General features: G+C 41.2%; 1 protein-coding gene across 3 annotated transcripts in view; it reads right to left on the bottom strand.

The window, feature by feature from the left end:
- Window positions 1-147: 147 nt before the first annotated feature.
- Window positions 148-12,470, bottom strand: part of LOC146627117 (uncharacterized) — an 86,845-nt gene continuing 74,522 nt past the window's right edge. For all 3 annotated transcript variants that reach the window (XM_085361622.1, XM_085361619.1, XM_085361621.1), the window contains exons 13-17: window positions 11,739-11,809; window positions 9,219-9,376; window positions 7,559-7,703; window positions 6,939-7,082; window positions 148-6,850 (exon numbers count right to left, since the gene is read on the bottom strand). In XM_085361622.1, the coding sequence (XP_085217748.1) occupies window positions 6,587-6,850; window positions 6,939-7,082; window positions 7,559-7,703; window positions 9,219-9,376; window positions 11,739-11,809 (782 nt within the window). In that variant the 3' untranslated portion in view covers window positions 148-6,586. The remainder of the gene's footprint in view (window positions 6,851-6,938; window positions 7,083-7,558; window positions 7,704-9,218; window positions 9,377-11,738; window positions 11,810-12,470) is intronic.

The following is a 12,470-nucleotide window of genomic DNA, read 5'->3' on the forward strand; positions in this document are numbered from 1 at the left end:
AGCACTCTATTTTATAAGCACATGTTTTTGAAGTCTCACATGTGAAATTTGTACAGAAGCATTCAACTAATGCACACGACTAAAGCGCTTAAGTACGGCACTTTACATTCCACGCAATGATGTTCACACGTGCAGTAAACCTTTCAAAACACTTTTATTTTATCTCCTATGCTTCTCAAAGTGAGAAGCTCACAAACAACATTTCCTTGGTGAGTTATAACAAGGCAGTGACACATGTAGCTCACTGTATGTATAGCATAAAATGAACATCGCCTTATCTGCACCAGTCTAAAAAACACTGAGACGGATCAGACCAGACCTCTACATGTAAAAAGATTCGTATGAGCTGGCTCAAGTCTCTAAAACACGACAGCATACAACAGCATTAAATATAGCCATTCCCTTCATTCACATTGATTAAAAACAAAAAGAGAGAAATGACCATGAGCTCAAGGACAGGAAAAAATGCTGACCTACCTTATATATTAAGCCTTCTTTTAATACTCTAATCATAATATAAATGAAAGCAGGCCGTAATATCTCATGCTTTATTTACATTCAGAAATGAGGCTGTGATGTACAAGTGCACGCTGAAGAGACAGTTTGAGCTGCAGATATCCTACGTCTGTGAACACGGTGCAACACTTTGACATGAGTATCACGCAGGCGTCATCAAGGGGAACCAGGCATTTCTATGCTAACCAGTGCCATGGAGGACCAGCTGCTGCTCTGTGATGTATGTGAGTGGTGAGAACACATGGAGAGAGGCGGTGGGAAGGGGAAAACTTTGAGATACAGTGAAGACTCTAAACTTCTTTAAATCTGTACTGCATATAAAGCCACAGACGATTAAGTGACTGCTCTCGCTGTTGTTGGTTTGGCTTTGGCACTTTATGGATTGCACTTCAGTGCAGCTCTTTATATCCCCCAAACAGTCGGTTAATAAATGGTGAAACTGATCTGGCCACAGAGTTGGCAATAGTATGGAGGCTATGTGCACCGATAACTGCATTAACGATAGCAAAACACAGCAGCTGATAGAGGAGTTCGACCTCAGTAAAGTAACATTGAGCTAATATTTGAGGTCAAAGCTGGCCTAGGACACTCTTGTGAAAGAGATTTTATGAGTTTAAGATTCACCACCAACCGGTTGCAGCAGATAGCCGCCCCTCCCTATGCTCTTCTCCCTCTAAGTTTCTTCCTGTTAAAAGGGAGTTTTTCCTTGCCACGTTTGCCAGTTTTTCCTTTCCACTGTTGTTGTGATTTGGTACTATATAACTAACATTGAATCAAACCGAGTTTAATTCTTAGTTACCTTTCAACTATTAAACTCTTTTGAATGTCAGCACTGTTTTTGTTGATTGAATGAAAGGCTGCCCGGGTTAAGGCATCAGATGAGGCATGCAGCTGATATGTTGCTTGGTTAAGGGTTAATTTTGGTTTAAATCTGGTGCCAGAACCAGTTTAGGATCAGTTGGGTGACCGCCCAGGGCCCTGCTGCTCTAACAGGTCAAATCATGTTGTCATTTATATTTAAAAATATAAATGTTTTTGCATCGAGTCTGTGGAGCCCTAAAACTTGAAAAAGATGATATTTATTGTTATGTTGTGCAGACAGCAGTGCTGGATTACCAAAATTAGGTTGAATGGGCCACTGCCCCAAGAGTCCCCAAACCCACGAGCTTCCAGGTGTTTCATTATTATACTCATATATTGGAGAATTTGCACCATTAACAGGGTAATCTGGCCTCTAAGCAAAAAATGGAGAGCTTCTGATTGAATTTCTGATCAACCATTTGAGGGCATATCATAAAATATTAGCATAAAGGTACGAAAAAGCTATTGAAAACTCTTCCCTCTAAAACCCAAAGAGATTTCCAAAGCAGAAAATCCTCACATTTAAAAAGTGAAATTTCCTTCAGCTCTCCTGTTATTTGAGCCTAGACATCAGAAGCAGCAGTTGACAGAGAAAACAGAAATTTGAATACATCTTTATAAAAATAGCACAAAATTCATGTGCAGTTTGGCTGCTTGTTATGAGACACGTACGATGTCAACACAGACTCACACACAAAAAACATTTACTTTTAGGGTAACATAGATAACAGTTTCTTATGTATGCAATAACAAGAGATGTAGGTTTTCAAGATAAAATCTGACAAGTGTTTTCACATTTTATCTGTGTAGACCTATTATGCTTTTCCTTATTTACTGTTATTTATATTCTGTTTGAATGATAGATGCTCATATCAAACACGGACATAGTTTCAAAATATTTCGGCCATTATTTGTATAAATCAACCAAATCCAAAGTGGCTGCTGATACTCTTAACTCTGTGATTCCTAATGAGGTGATCTGAGCACAGAAGCCCCGCCCACCTGCTGTGGCATAAAGTGTTACGACAGGCAACCAATAAGGAGGAAGGTATCCTCTGTCTAAAACTGTTTTATTTTCAGACAGAAGATGCCTTCCTCCCCAAGGGCCCAGTATCAGCTAAACCAGGATTATTGTTGAGCTCTGGATCATGCAAAGCTACGCTAGTTAAGTCTAAGACTGAAGATATATAGCTTTAAATGAGCAGAATAGGTCAGTGTTAAGGTACTCATTGTAAGTCTGGCTGCTTATTGACAGTTTGGCCACATAACAGACAGCAAACATTACTAATAACACACAAGTATAAAGTCTGTAAAGTTACACGAAATGTACAGGAGGTCAGTTATGGCAACAATATACACATAAAACCTTTTAATACCACCAGCGCGCAAAGGTGCAGACAAGAGAAGCAGGCAATGAGCTTTAAATGAAATAAGCTGCTGAAAATTGGGCATAAATGTCTTTAAACTGCTTCTTCTGTCTTACAAAAAGCCCCCAAAGCAAGTAAAAGTGTCACATAAGACAAAGAAAAGACATAAAGGCTGATGACTTCTGGGGAGGATGCTGCCTTAAAATGACTCACATGACAGTCAATAACCAAAAATTCTGGGTAGATTCAGCTTTACGCTGCAGGTATCTACATGATTAACAGACTTACACCGTGACACGCTCAGGTTTTCTGAACTATTTAACTTCTGAATAGCCTGAATATTCAATCATCTGTTCTAGAAACTGTACAGCTTTAAACAACACATTTGGCGCTGGATAAAAGTCAGATGGTCTGGAAGGCTCTCTGCAGCCTTTCACATAAGCACACACTCCCAAAACACACTCAGACTTGACATCCGTAGTTACAATACAAACAGGTCCTATCTCATTTAGCCCTGCAATACCCGCCCCCACCAACCTGCTCAGGCGAGCGGGTGACGCCGTGCATATTCACTGCAGGTGCAGCAGGTGTGATTATGGCTGAAAGAACATGGGTGAATGCTGACAGCTCTCCCTGCTGGTTGGACGCTGGCACTGCAGCTGCTCAAGGTGTCGTTTTAAAGCCTGAGTAATAAATGGCTGTGCATTAATAATGCTATGAAGTGTATATGGCTACCAAACATTATGTGGTTCCATAATTAGATCAGTCCGCCCACACACAAACACATAATCACACTCACTCCTGAATAAGGAGTTTCTTTGTCTTCTTCTTTTTTACATTCTGTTTTCATTCTTTTTTCCATGCATCTTTTACAACAGTATCAGCCCTGATCCAGTTTGAATCGTGCCATTAGCTCATGGCAAACAATGAGACATTATAAGAGAGAGAAGCCGTGGCACTCAGAGTCCCCGGAGAGATACGAGCCAATCGTTTTGTTGCATCACACATATTAACGGTAAAGTTTTGCTGCTGTTTCAGCTGTATCCTGGCAGGAGGTTTATCTTCTATGTATTGTAGAAAAATGTGTGAGCACTTGCAGTGCTATTCAGTGCTCTGTTAGGATAATCAAAGACTTTTGTTTTTGTTTTTGCACTTTTGGATTGAGCCCTTTTTGAAGTGAAGTGTAAAGTCGCCAAACTTTTGAAGCATTTTTTCAAAATGAGATTTGACTAAATATCCAGTTTTTCTGTCTCTGTGACGCAATTATTAAATTTAAAGCCCTTTATCCTTTCATTTAGATTGCAGAGCTGATCTGGGGGAGTTATTCCACTTTCTGTTAATACTCCTGTAGAGAAATTTGATGCGATTCAGGAAGGAATGCAGAAGGGGCACTCTTGAGAAAGTCCTTAATGAATTAGAGGTAAAATTAATATGTACACTTGCTTCTAGACAAAGGAAAATACAAAACACACTTCTTTTAGTTTTTAGAAATATAGTACAGATAACATGTCTGCAAATAAAATATGCTTCCAATTTATTTTTCCAGAAAGACTAAAACTGTCAATTAACTGCTGACATTTTGCTAACGCATGCTGATTGGTGGGACAAGGATTCACCACAGGCACGCTGCAGTCACTCTAGTCTGACGGCACCCATTTTAGAGGCTTCCTGTTTGAAATCAAATTCACAGATTCCATAAAGTGACTCAGGGTAGTTTTTACATCTCTAATAAAAAATAATAATAAGATAAAAATAGTAAAAAACTGAACTATAGATTAATCTCTTCTTTCAAAAACATAACAATAACAAATGTTTACACCACAAAATTTGCTGTTTTGGCCTCCGTAGATCCCCAATCATCATGGATTATCTCACAAGTGCCCCTATGAAACAGGAAGTGCAGAGACTATGAGTTCAAGTATTTAGAAGATCTTTGGATCTGCAAAATTTCATCGGTGTTGTGGCGAGTTTATCTACCGTACTCTTCATCATAGAAAAGAGGAGAGTACTTTTCTTGGCTTATGGTATTGACAGCGTAAGTCTATGGTGGGTTAAACAGAGATGTTAACAGTGTTGGGTAGAAGGAGTGTAACTTTTAAACCTAATATTTTGACCGGTTTCTTTAAAAGTCCAGTTGATGCGTCTCAGAGACCACTAAATCAGAGTTAAGGCTCTCTCCCTAATTCATTTTATTTGGGGGGATTAATTAAACTGCCCGGGGGGGTGTTACCAAGCTGGCTGCTGACTCTCAAAGGACCTCGAGCATGATCTGTCTTTGGAGTAGTTCCCACTGGAGCTTAAATCCTCACAAGAATTTTCTTTTTACACTAAAATCCTGCAAAAAACTCCCCCTTACTAATCTTTGATAGACTTATTTTGATAATATTCATAAAGTTTGTAAGAAAAAATAAAATAATGTGATTACCAAGTAGCGATTTCCAGACTTGTGTGTGTGTATACCCAATGCAGCTTCTCATGAGTGTGCTGAATATATTGTAAATATACTGTCATATATACTACAATATATGGTGCGTTATATACAACATATCCTGGATGTTTACAAAGAGATATTTCATCATACACTTGACATACACATGAAGTTCAACACCAACAAATGACTGTAAAATACTGTAAAAATATCGAAAAACAAAGAACATTCAGGGTCTGTCCAGTGAGTTTATAAGTACAGATGAAGATTACACGTGTTGGGTATGGCACTGGCATGAGGAGAGTGACTGAACGAACCTGCTCCCCACCCCTCACCGAGAGCAGCTTCTCCGCTCTCAGATTTTTGCCTTCAAAGTAGTAAAAAGCCCTAAAAGAAGCAGTGCTGGATGCAGGCATGCGGATCACTGCAGAAAACAACATTCGGCCAAGAAAGAGAACATAAGCACATCACAGGACAGAAGCAAAAAGCAAGAGATGCTCGAGTTCAAGTAGAGCAAAAAAAAAAGAAAAAGACCTCTTTCTCTTTGTGTCATGCAGTGTTTGGCTGCATATCAGGAGGACTGTGAACTCCTGCTGACGTCGTCACCTCTAGTTGGCCGTCAGCGGCTAGAGAAAGGAGGAAAGACGAGCTGTACGCAGCGGCCACGTCGCATACTGCAGCCACACACTTATTTAACTGGAAACCACCTTCAGCGAAACATACAGGAGCTGAAAGCTGGAATTTGCAGCTCCTGTGTGGAATGTGAACACACCGTGGTGGAAAAAAAAGGAGCTGGAATGTAATGGCTCCGTAGACCTGGTGATGTTTCCTAAGTTTTTTGTTTTTTTTAATTATTATTACAGCGCTTCACCTCAAGAGCAGCGGCAGAAATTCAACAGAAATCAAATCATCAGTCGTCTATAATGTGATGACAATTCAAAGTGTGTGTAAACATGTTTGGTCCCAAAAAACGGAGTGTAAGGTCAAGAAAAAAGGTGTGAGAACGCGGCCGGAGGTGCCTTGAAAGAACAAAAGGGGAAGAAAAAAGGAAAGGATGCTGGATGTAGGTCCCTGTGCGCTGCCCCGTCCGATCCGTAAGCAGCCTCTCTGCCTCACAGTCTGCTGCGGCACCCAGCGTACGTTCTCAAAGACACCTCGTCTGCAGATCCGTGACCTCCCAGCGCTCCCTCCCACCTCCTGCACTAGCCTGTCTGCCAGTCACAGGATCTGCACCTCCTCGGTTAGATGAGAAGATTGGGGTGCCGGGTAGGGCCTCGTGTTTTGGGGGAAGGCGTGGGGTAGACCCTCACTCCTGCTCCCCCCTTCAAGCAGAGCTCCAAACAAAACCTCTGCAGGGAGACAGCCTGCCGCTGGCAGTGCAACGCCGTGCCGCTCCCGGCGCCCCCGCCTCGTCTCACTTCTTGACGGCCTGTCGGTAGCTGTGTCTCTGGCCTTCCTGCCGCTGCTTGCTGCTGCAGCCGCTGGCTTTGCTGCTGTTGCCGCCGTCCCTGGTGCTGCTGGCCAGGCTGGCCTGGCTGCTGTCCTGCAGCGTGGGGCTGGAGTGAGCCCTCTGCAGCCCGTTGTCCTCCAGAAGCTGAGACTCGAATACAGACAGGTCTTCCTCGCCGCTTCGGATTTTAGCTCGCAGCAACATGACGTAGGTCCCGTACCGCGTTTTCTATAAAAAAAGAAAAGAAGAAAATCTAAATTTAAGGCGAGACAGTTTCATGTAAATACTCGATTCCTCATTCGTGAATCCAGCTCACCTCAAAGTCCAGGTACTCATCTCGCTGGCGGTATTCTTCCAGCTCGCGTCCTTTCACCTTGCGGTCAGGTGGATAAGAGCGCAGCTCAGCCAGTTCAGTGGAGATGGCTCTGAATCGAGCTTCATGGGACCTGACCTGCTCCTCCTGAGAGCACAGAGTTAAAACCAAGATTATGAGAGGAAAAACTTAAAACCCTGACCCAGAGGTGGAACTGATTTCCTGGTTGAGCATTTTATTGGCATGGTTTGGGTCTACTTGTATTTTTTTCTATTGCCACCGTAAAACAAGGGAACTGCTTTCATACCCCTGTTGTTTCTCACAGACAGTAATTATAAAGTTACGTTTTCCACCTGTGAAAGGTGAAGACAGCGTACAGTCTGCTCCTGTATTTGTGAACTAAGGTTTAACTAAGAGACCATGTGACTCCACATGGAGTTCTTAAGCTTTTGTACAATCAGACTTTTCTTTTTCTACAACTTCAAGAGTCGCCCCCTGCTGGTCATTAATGGAGGCTTAGGCCACTTTAAACCACTTAAACAGAAGCTACGCCCATCTTTTATTTACTTTGATATACTCAGAGTGGAATCAGCCACCTGTCAGACTCATTAAAGTTAGGATACCTCGGACAGTTTCGACATCGTCCCCGGCAGGAGTGGCCGGCTGAACTTCTTCTGCGAGCCGATGGCTGCTGGAAAAGGAGGAGATGAGAACATGGCGGCCACTGTGTTGATCCGTGTGATCCAAGACTGCATCTGCTCCGCGTTCCTGAGATGATTAACACAGACGCACACACACGATTAATTACAAACTCCAAAACACATACAGTACAAATGCTTCTCCTCTGCGATGCCCGCTCACATCCGCTCATGGCTGGTTTACAACATCAAAGGGATAATTATCAGAGAAAGCAGCGCTGCTGTTAACAAAGAAATTATTTTGGAGCCAATTAACAGATGAGAGAGAGAAAAAAGTCCTGTTTTACATTAACAGGCCCATTAAGAGCCCGAGTAATATCAGATCGAATCAGACAGCATCGCTTAAATCATCAGGGAGAGACGGGCGGAGAGAGAGACGAGGAGAGGAGAAAGGCGCCGAGAGGGGTACAGTATCTGGGACAAATGCAAGCTGCAACTGGAGCACAGAGCCGGTCCTCCTGGGGCCTGAAACATGTGGCCAATCATGTGCCACTTCCTGGATCCTGCTAAGACACACACACACAGACACACACCTTCACCTTCATCGCGCATCCTCTCCATGTATCACTAATCTGTAAGCACATGAGTGCTGCTGAGGGTGGACATTCAGCTGTTATCAGCAGCACTATATGGCCAGAAATATGTGGACACCATAGTATTGTGAACCGAAACAGCCTCTACTCATGCCATCGGTTCAATAACCCCAAATCCCAGCTTTGGTTTTGTAGGATGGTTGGATTTTACTGATTAATTTTAAAGTGCATCTGGGTCAGAGCAGAAATGTTGACTCCTTTTAAGCCAGTGCACAGCCTTATTCTTCAGGTGGATCTTTCTGTCTGTTCCAAAAGGCTGGGCAAGGGTGTAATCAGGGTCCCCGGCTTTAAAAGGACCTACCTGAGGAGCAAAGGCTTGAAGAATGATTTGCCTCATAAAACACACCTTTACTGACTTCTATTTTATGTGATACTGCATTTGAGTTTCCTTTTAATCATGTTTTATAGCCCTTTTTACCATTTATGTATTGTTTTCGATTGGCACTTATCTTCACTGTGCAGGGTTTGCGACACCTCTCGCACTATGGTAGCTGGAATAGACTCCAGAATTAATCACGTAAGTTCATGACTTTATGCAGTTCAGATTTCCACGTGACATGAAGTGAAACAGAACAAAGGCTGAAAGCAAGTTCAGGCTTGCAGCTTGAGCTGTGCTGTGTCACATACCAAACCTCCTCCCCCCTCTGGAATATCAGCGCAGCTCTTTGCTTGCATCGCTTCCTGCAGAGTCAACCCCTCCACCACCCCAACATCCACCAGTATCTGTTCATGTGGGCTCATGTAGTTAAAAACAGGGGTGTCCACATACTTTTGATTGTTCAGTGTAACATTGCCAGAGACGGCAAGTCAGCACTAAGAGAAGAGTGGAATAAAACATGGGTGTTTCTTATTTGTTCTTTTTTTTAGCTGTCTGAATTTTCTGCTCTGCTGCAGATGTTGCACAGCTGTCCACGCTGCTCAGCGTGGGAGCTATAAATCGTACAGCGTGTGCGTTTGTTCAAGCTCAGCGAGAAGAGCATAAAGAGACTCACGGCGCTTGGAAGAGATACACCCTCCAGTCCGCCGTCCGCAGGTAAAACACGTTGGGTCTCTTGCTGTAGTCTGAAGCTTTCATTGCCAGAGAGTGATGGATGGACACGGCGTTCTTCAGGTCCTCATCAGAGAGCTGCTTATCGGGCCTGTACTCCCCCTGGAACGACAGGTATAAAGGAGAATGGTGTGTTGCGGTGCAAACGCTCATTAAAGATGCTGACTATGATCATATTTTATTGGAGGAGTGGGTGACGCTTATACACATTTACATGAAGCAACTGATATTGCTCTGAATGTGAGCTCTGTAGGCGTCTCTCATCAGGTTTTTTTTTTAATTTTAGAATAGAATAGAATAGAATAGCCTTTATTGTCATTGTACAGAGTACAATGAAATTGGAGTGCCACTCCCTTGGTGCAAGTTTCAATAATAAATATAAATGTAAAATATAAAAAGTACAAAAAAAACAATCGTAAGTACTCAAACAATAGTATGTACAATATATACAGGATAGCAGCATTAATATGATGACAGTATGAATAGCAGCATAATATAATGACAGTGACGATATGGAATAGGTTCAGTTTTATTAGTTTTATTATTTTATTAGTTTTATTAGTTTTATTAATTTTGAATTTTTAGTCTAGTTTTAATTAGTTTCTTGTTGTTTGTTGCAGCTATGCAGAGATCAGTGCCTCCTCAGGCAGGTTGTATTGACCTTATTATTATTATTATTAATACTTAAAGTAGTTATTTCCTACATATTTTTATTTATTATGGTTAGTTTTGCATGTACACAATCACCATTCGATTTAGTTTTGATTTTCTTTAAAGGTCTAGTTTTCTTTTCTTTTCTTTTTAAATTTCTGGTAAACAATATGTGTTTTAACTTTTAGTTTTAATTTTTTAAGTTTAGTTAATTATTAAAAAATCGTTCAACAGTAAGAATAAAAATATAAAATATATATTTGATACCTTATTTGAGTTGAAGATATTTTGGTTTCATGACAGACGTATACGTTTTCGTTAAGGAAGAACAAAGCTGTGGACATAAACTTCTCAAATTATTTTTAATTTGATAAAAAAGTTATTTTTTAAATATTACTTGACTCATACCTCAGCTAACTTTAAAGGCTTGAGTTTTGACAGTTCTCATATCTAAAGTGAAGCACTAGTGGAAGATTTTTTTACCACGACAAAGTCTGAAACAATTTAATTTAACTTAAAAACATCTAAATTAATTATTTTGATTCGAATGCATACGTCTACAAATCACAGGGTAATCAATAACCAAAATATACTGACAAAGTGTCACGTTCTCCATTAAGTTTTTATTTGATAAAGCGGATCTCACAAAGGTTTATTAGATGTTATTGTATTTACTTATGCTCACATTCACCCCTACAGCCAACATTTACCCACCAGTTAAGCTAACATCCATGTTTCTAGGAGAACAAACAAACTCAATACCTGGCTGCTGGATTTGAGCCTGAAATCTTCTTGCTGTGGGTTTGAACCACCGCACTGCCCTAGGCCTAAACGTGCTAATGGATATTATTCCTCCACATCACATATGTGACCTTTATAAAAAGTAAATATTTCCACACTTTTAGTTCTATAACAATGGCATGAAAACATAATTAATAGCTCTGCATATAGCATAATTAGTCACATGTCAAAAAAGTGTTTAATTACAAGTTTATGTTATTGTCTAAAAAAATAATAACTCTATAAAGCATTATTATCACTTTGACCTTCAAATTAGTCTATTGATCTTGAAGGAGAGGTCAAAGGTCACTGTAAATCCTTACACAGGACTTGTGTTGACGACACACACCACAAGAATCATGAGCCTTGAATTAACCTTGAAGACCTTAGTGAAAAAACCTCCGTAAAAATAAAGTTCAGTTATTATTTTAGAGAACAGAGCCACAGCATCCCTACAGGCACAATTTTCTCTGCATTCAGGGGGAATTTGGAGCAGCAGTGGCCTGTTATGTTGAGAGGTTACCCAGGCCCACCGCCGCTCCGTATGGGTCCTCTGCACGGTGCCAAGGCCCGGCCTGCACGAGGACATTATGTCACAGCAACATGTATTCGTGTAAACAGGAAGTAGGCACCAAAACGTGACTCTAAAGGACAGATTGCTTCTTGAGCTGTCAGTGCAAAGCTGCTGCTTTTTTCATTGCTGATATTTTGCTTAAATAAATCAATAAATCATCTTAAGAGCTCGTTTGCAGGCAGGCAGGTAACATTTGGTGCAGAACTTTTTTGTTGTTGTTGGGTTTCTAAAGAGACGTTCACCGCAGGGATAAAGATCCACCTTCTGTTAAAAATCTGCTGCTGGCATGAAAGTAAGACAGGATGTTTATGGAGATGCAGTCAACCGTTCTTTAAAAGGTTGAATAATGAATATCAAACAGTGGCTGTTGCAAATTGTTTCTCACTCAGCCCTTTAGATTTTATTTATTTATTTAGTTAGTTTTTATAACTAAACATATGTCTACTGTGTGAAACTTACTTTTTGCAGGTAGAGGATTAGCCCTTTAAGGATGGCATAGAAAGTCTTCCACCCTCTCTTCCCTCTCGGTGCTGCGAGGAGCAGAAAACATTAAATGTTAATTACAGACTTCCAGTCATAGATACAAAGTTACATCGTGCTCTTAGCTTTGCAGCACTAAGTCAGAGGTGCATCCAGGAAACCTTCAATCAAAACTGCACATGTAACCCAGTGTCGTCTGCTCCCAGATAGTCCACACATTAGGGTATAATCTGGGCCACTTATGGCACTTGATTTTGTTTCGTTGTTTGGGCTAGCCCACCTCATGACCTAAAGGTCATGAGGTGGGCTCGACTTGAGTTACAGGAACTTTTGGGGAGAGCTGACACACCTAACATTTAACCCTTATACTGTGAACACACAACACAGAAAACTGCCAGTCTGGGGCACACTTGTTGCTATCTGTGTTGTAGTGGCTGTCTGCATAATTAAATCCAACACACAGACTTCCCTGCCAGAACATCACAGTTATCAGTCTCACATTCATCTGGTCTATTACTGACATATTTGAAAATCTTGTTTGTGCCACTCTCATAAACATCTTTATGACTGCGTGCTACAAAGTGCTTCATGCAACACGCCTCATTCACACCCATTCATGCAAGCCCGTTTTTCCATGCCTTTTCTTACTTGGTGATTTCTATCTAACATTCACACACATTGACACTCTGATGGATGCATCGGAGAGCATCC

This window comes from Diplotaxodon limnothrissa, linkage group LG8 (assembly GCF_057381915.1).
Source record: "Diplotaxodon limnothrissa isolate DT_005_m linkage group LG8, D_limnothrissa_male_GT1.1, whole genome shotgun sequence".
NCBI lineage: Eukaryota > Metazoa > Chordata > Actinopteri > Cichliformes > Cichlidae > Diplotaxodon > Diplotaxodon limnothrissa.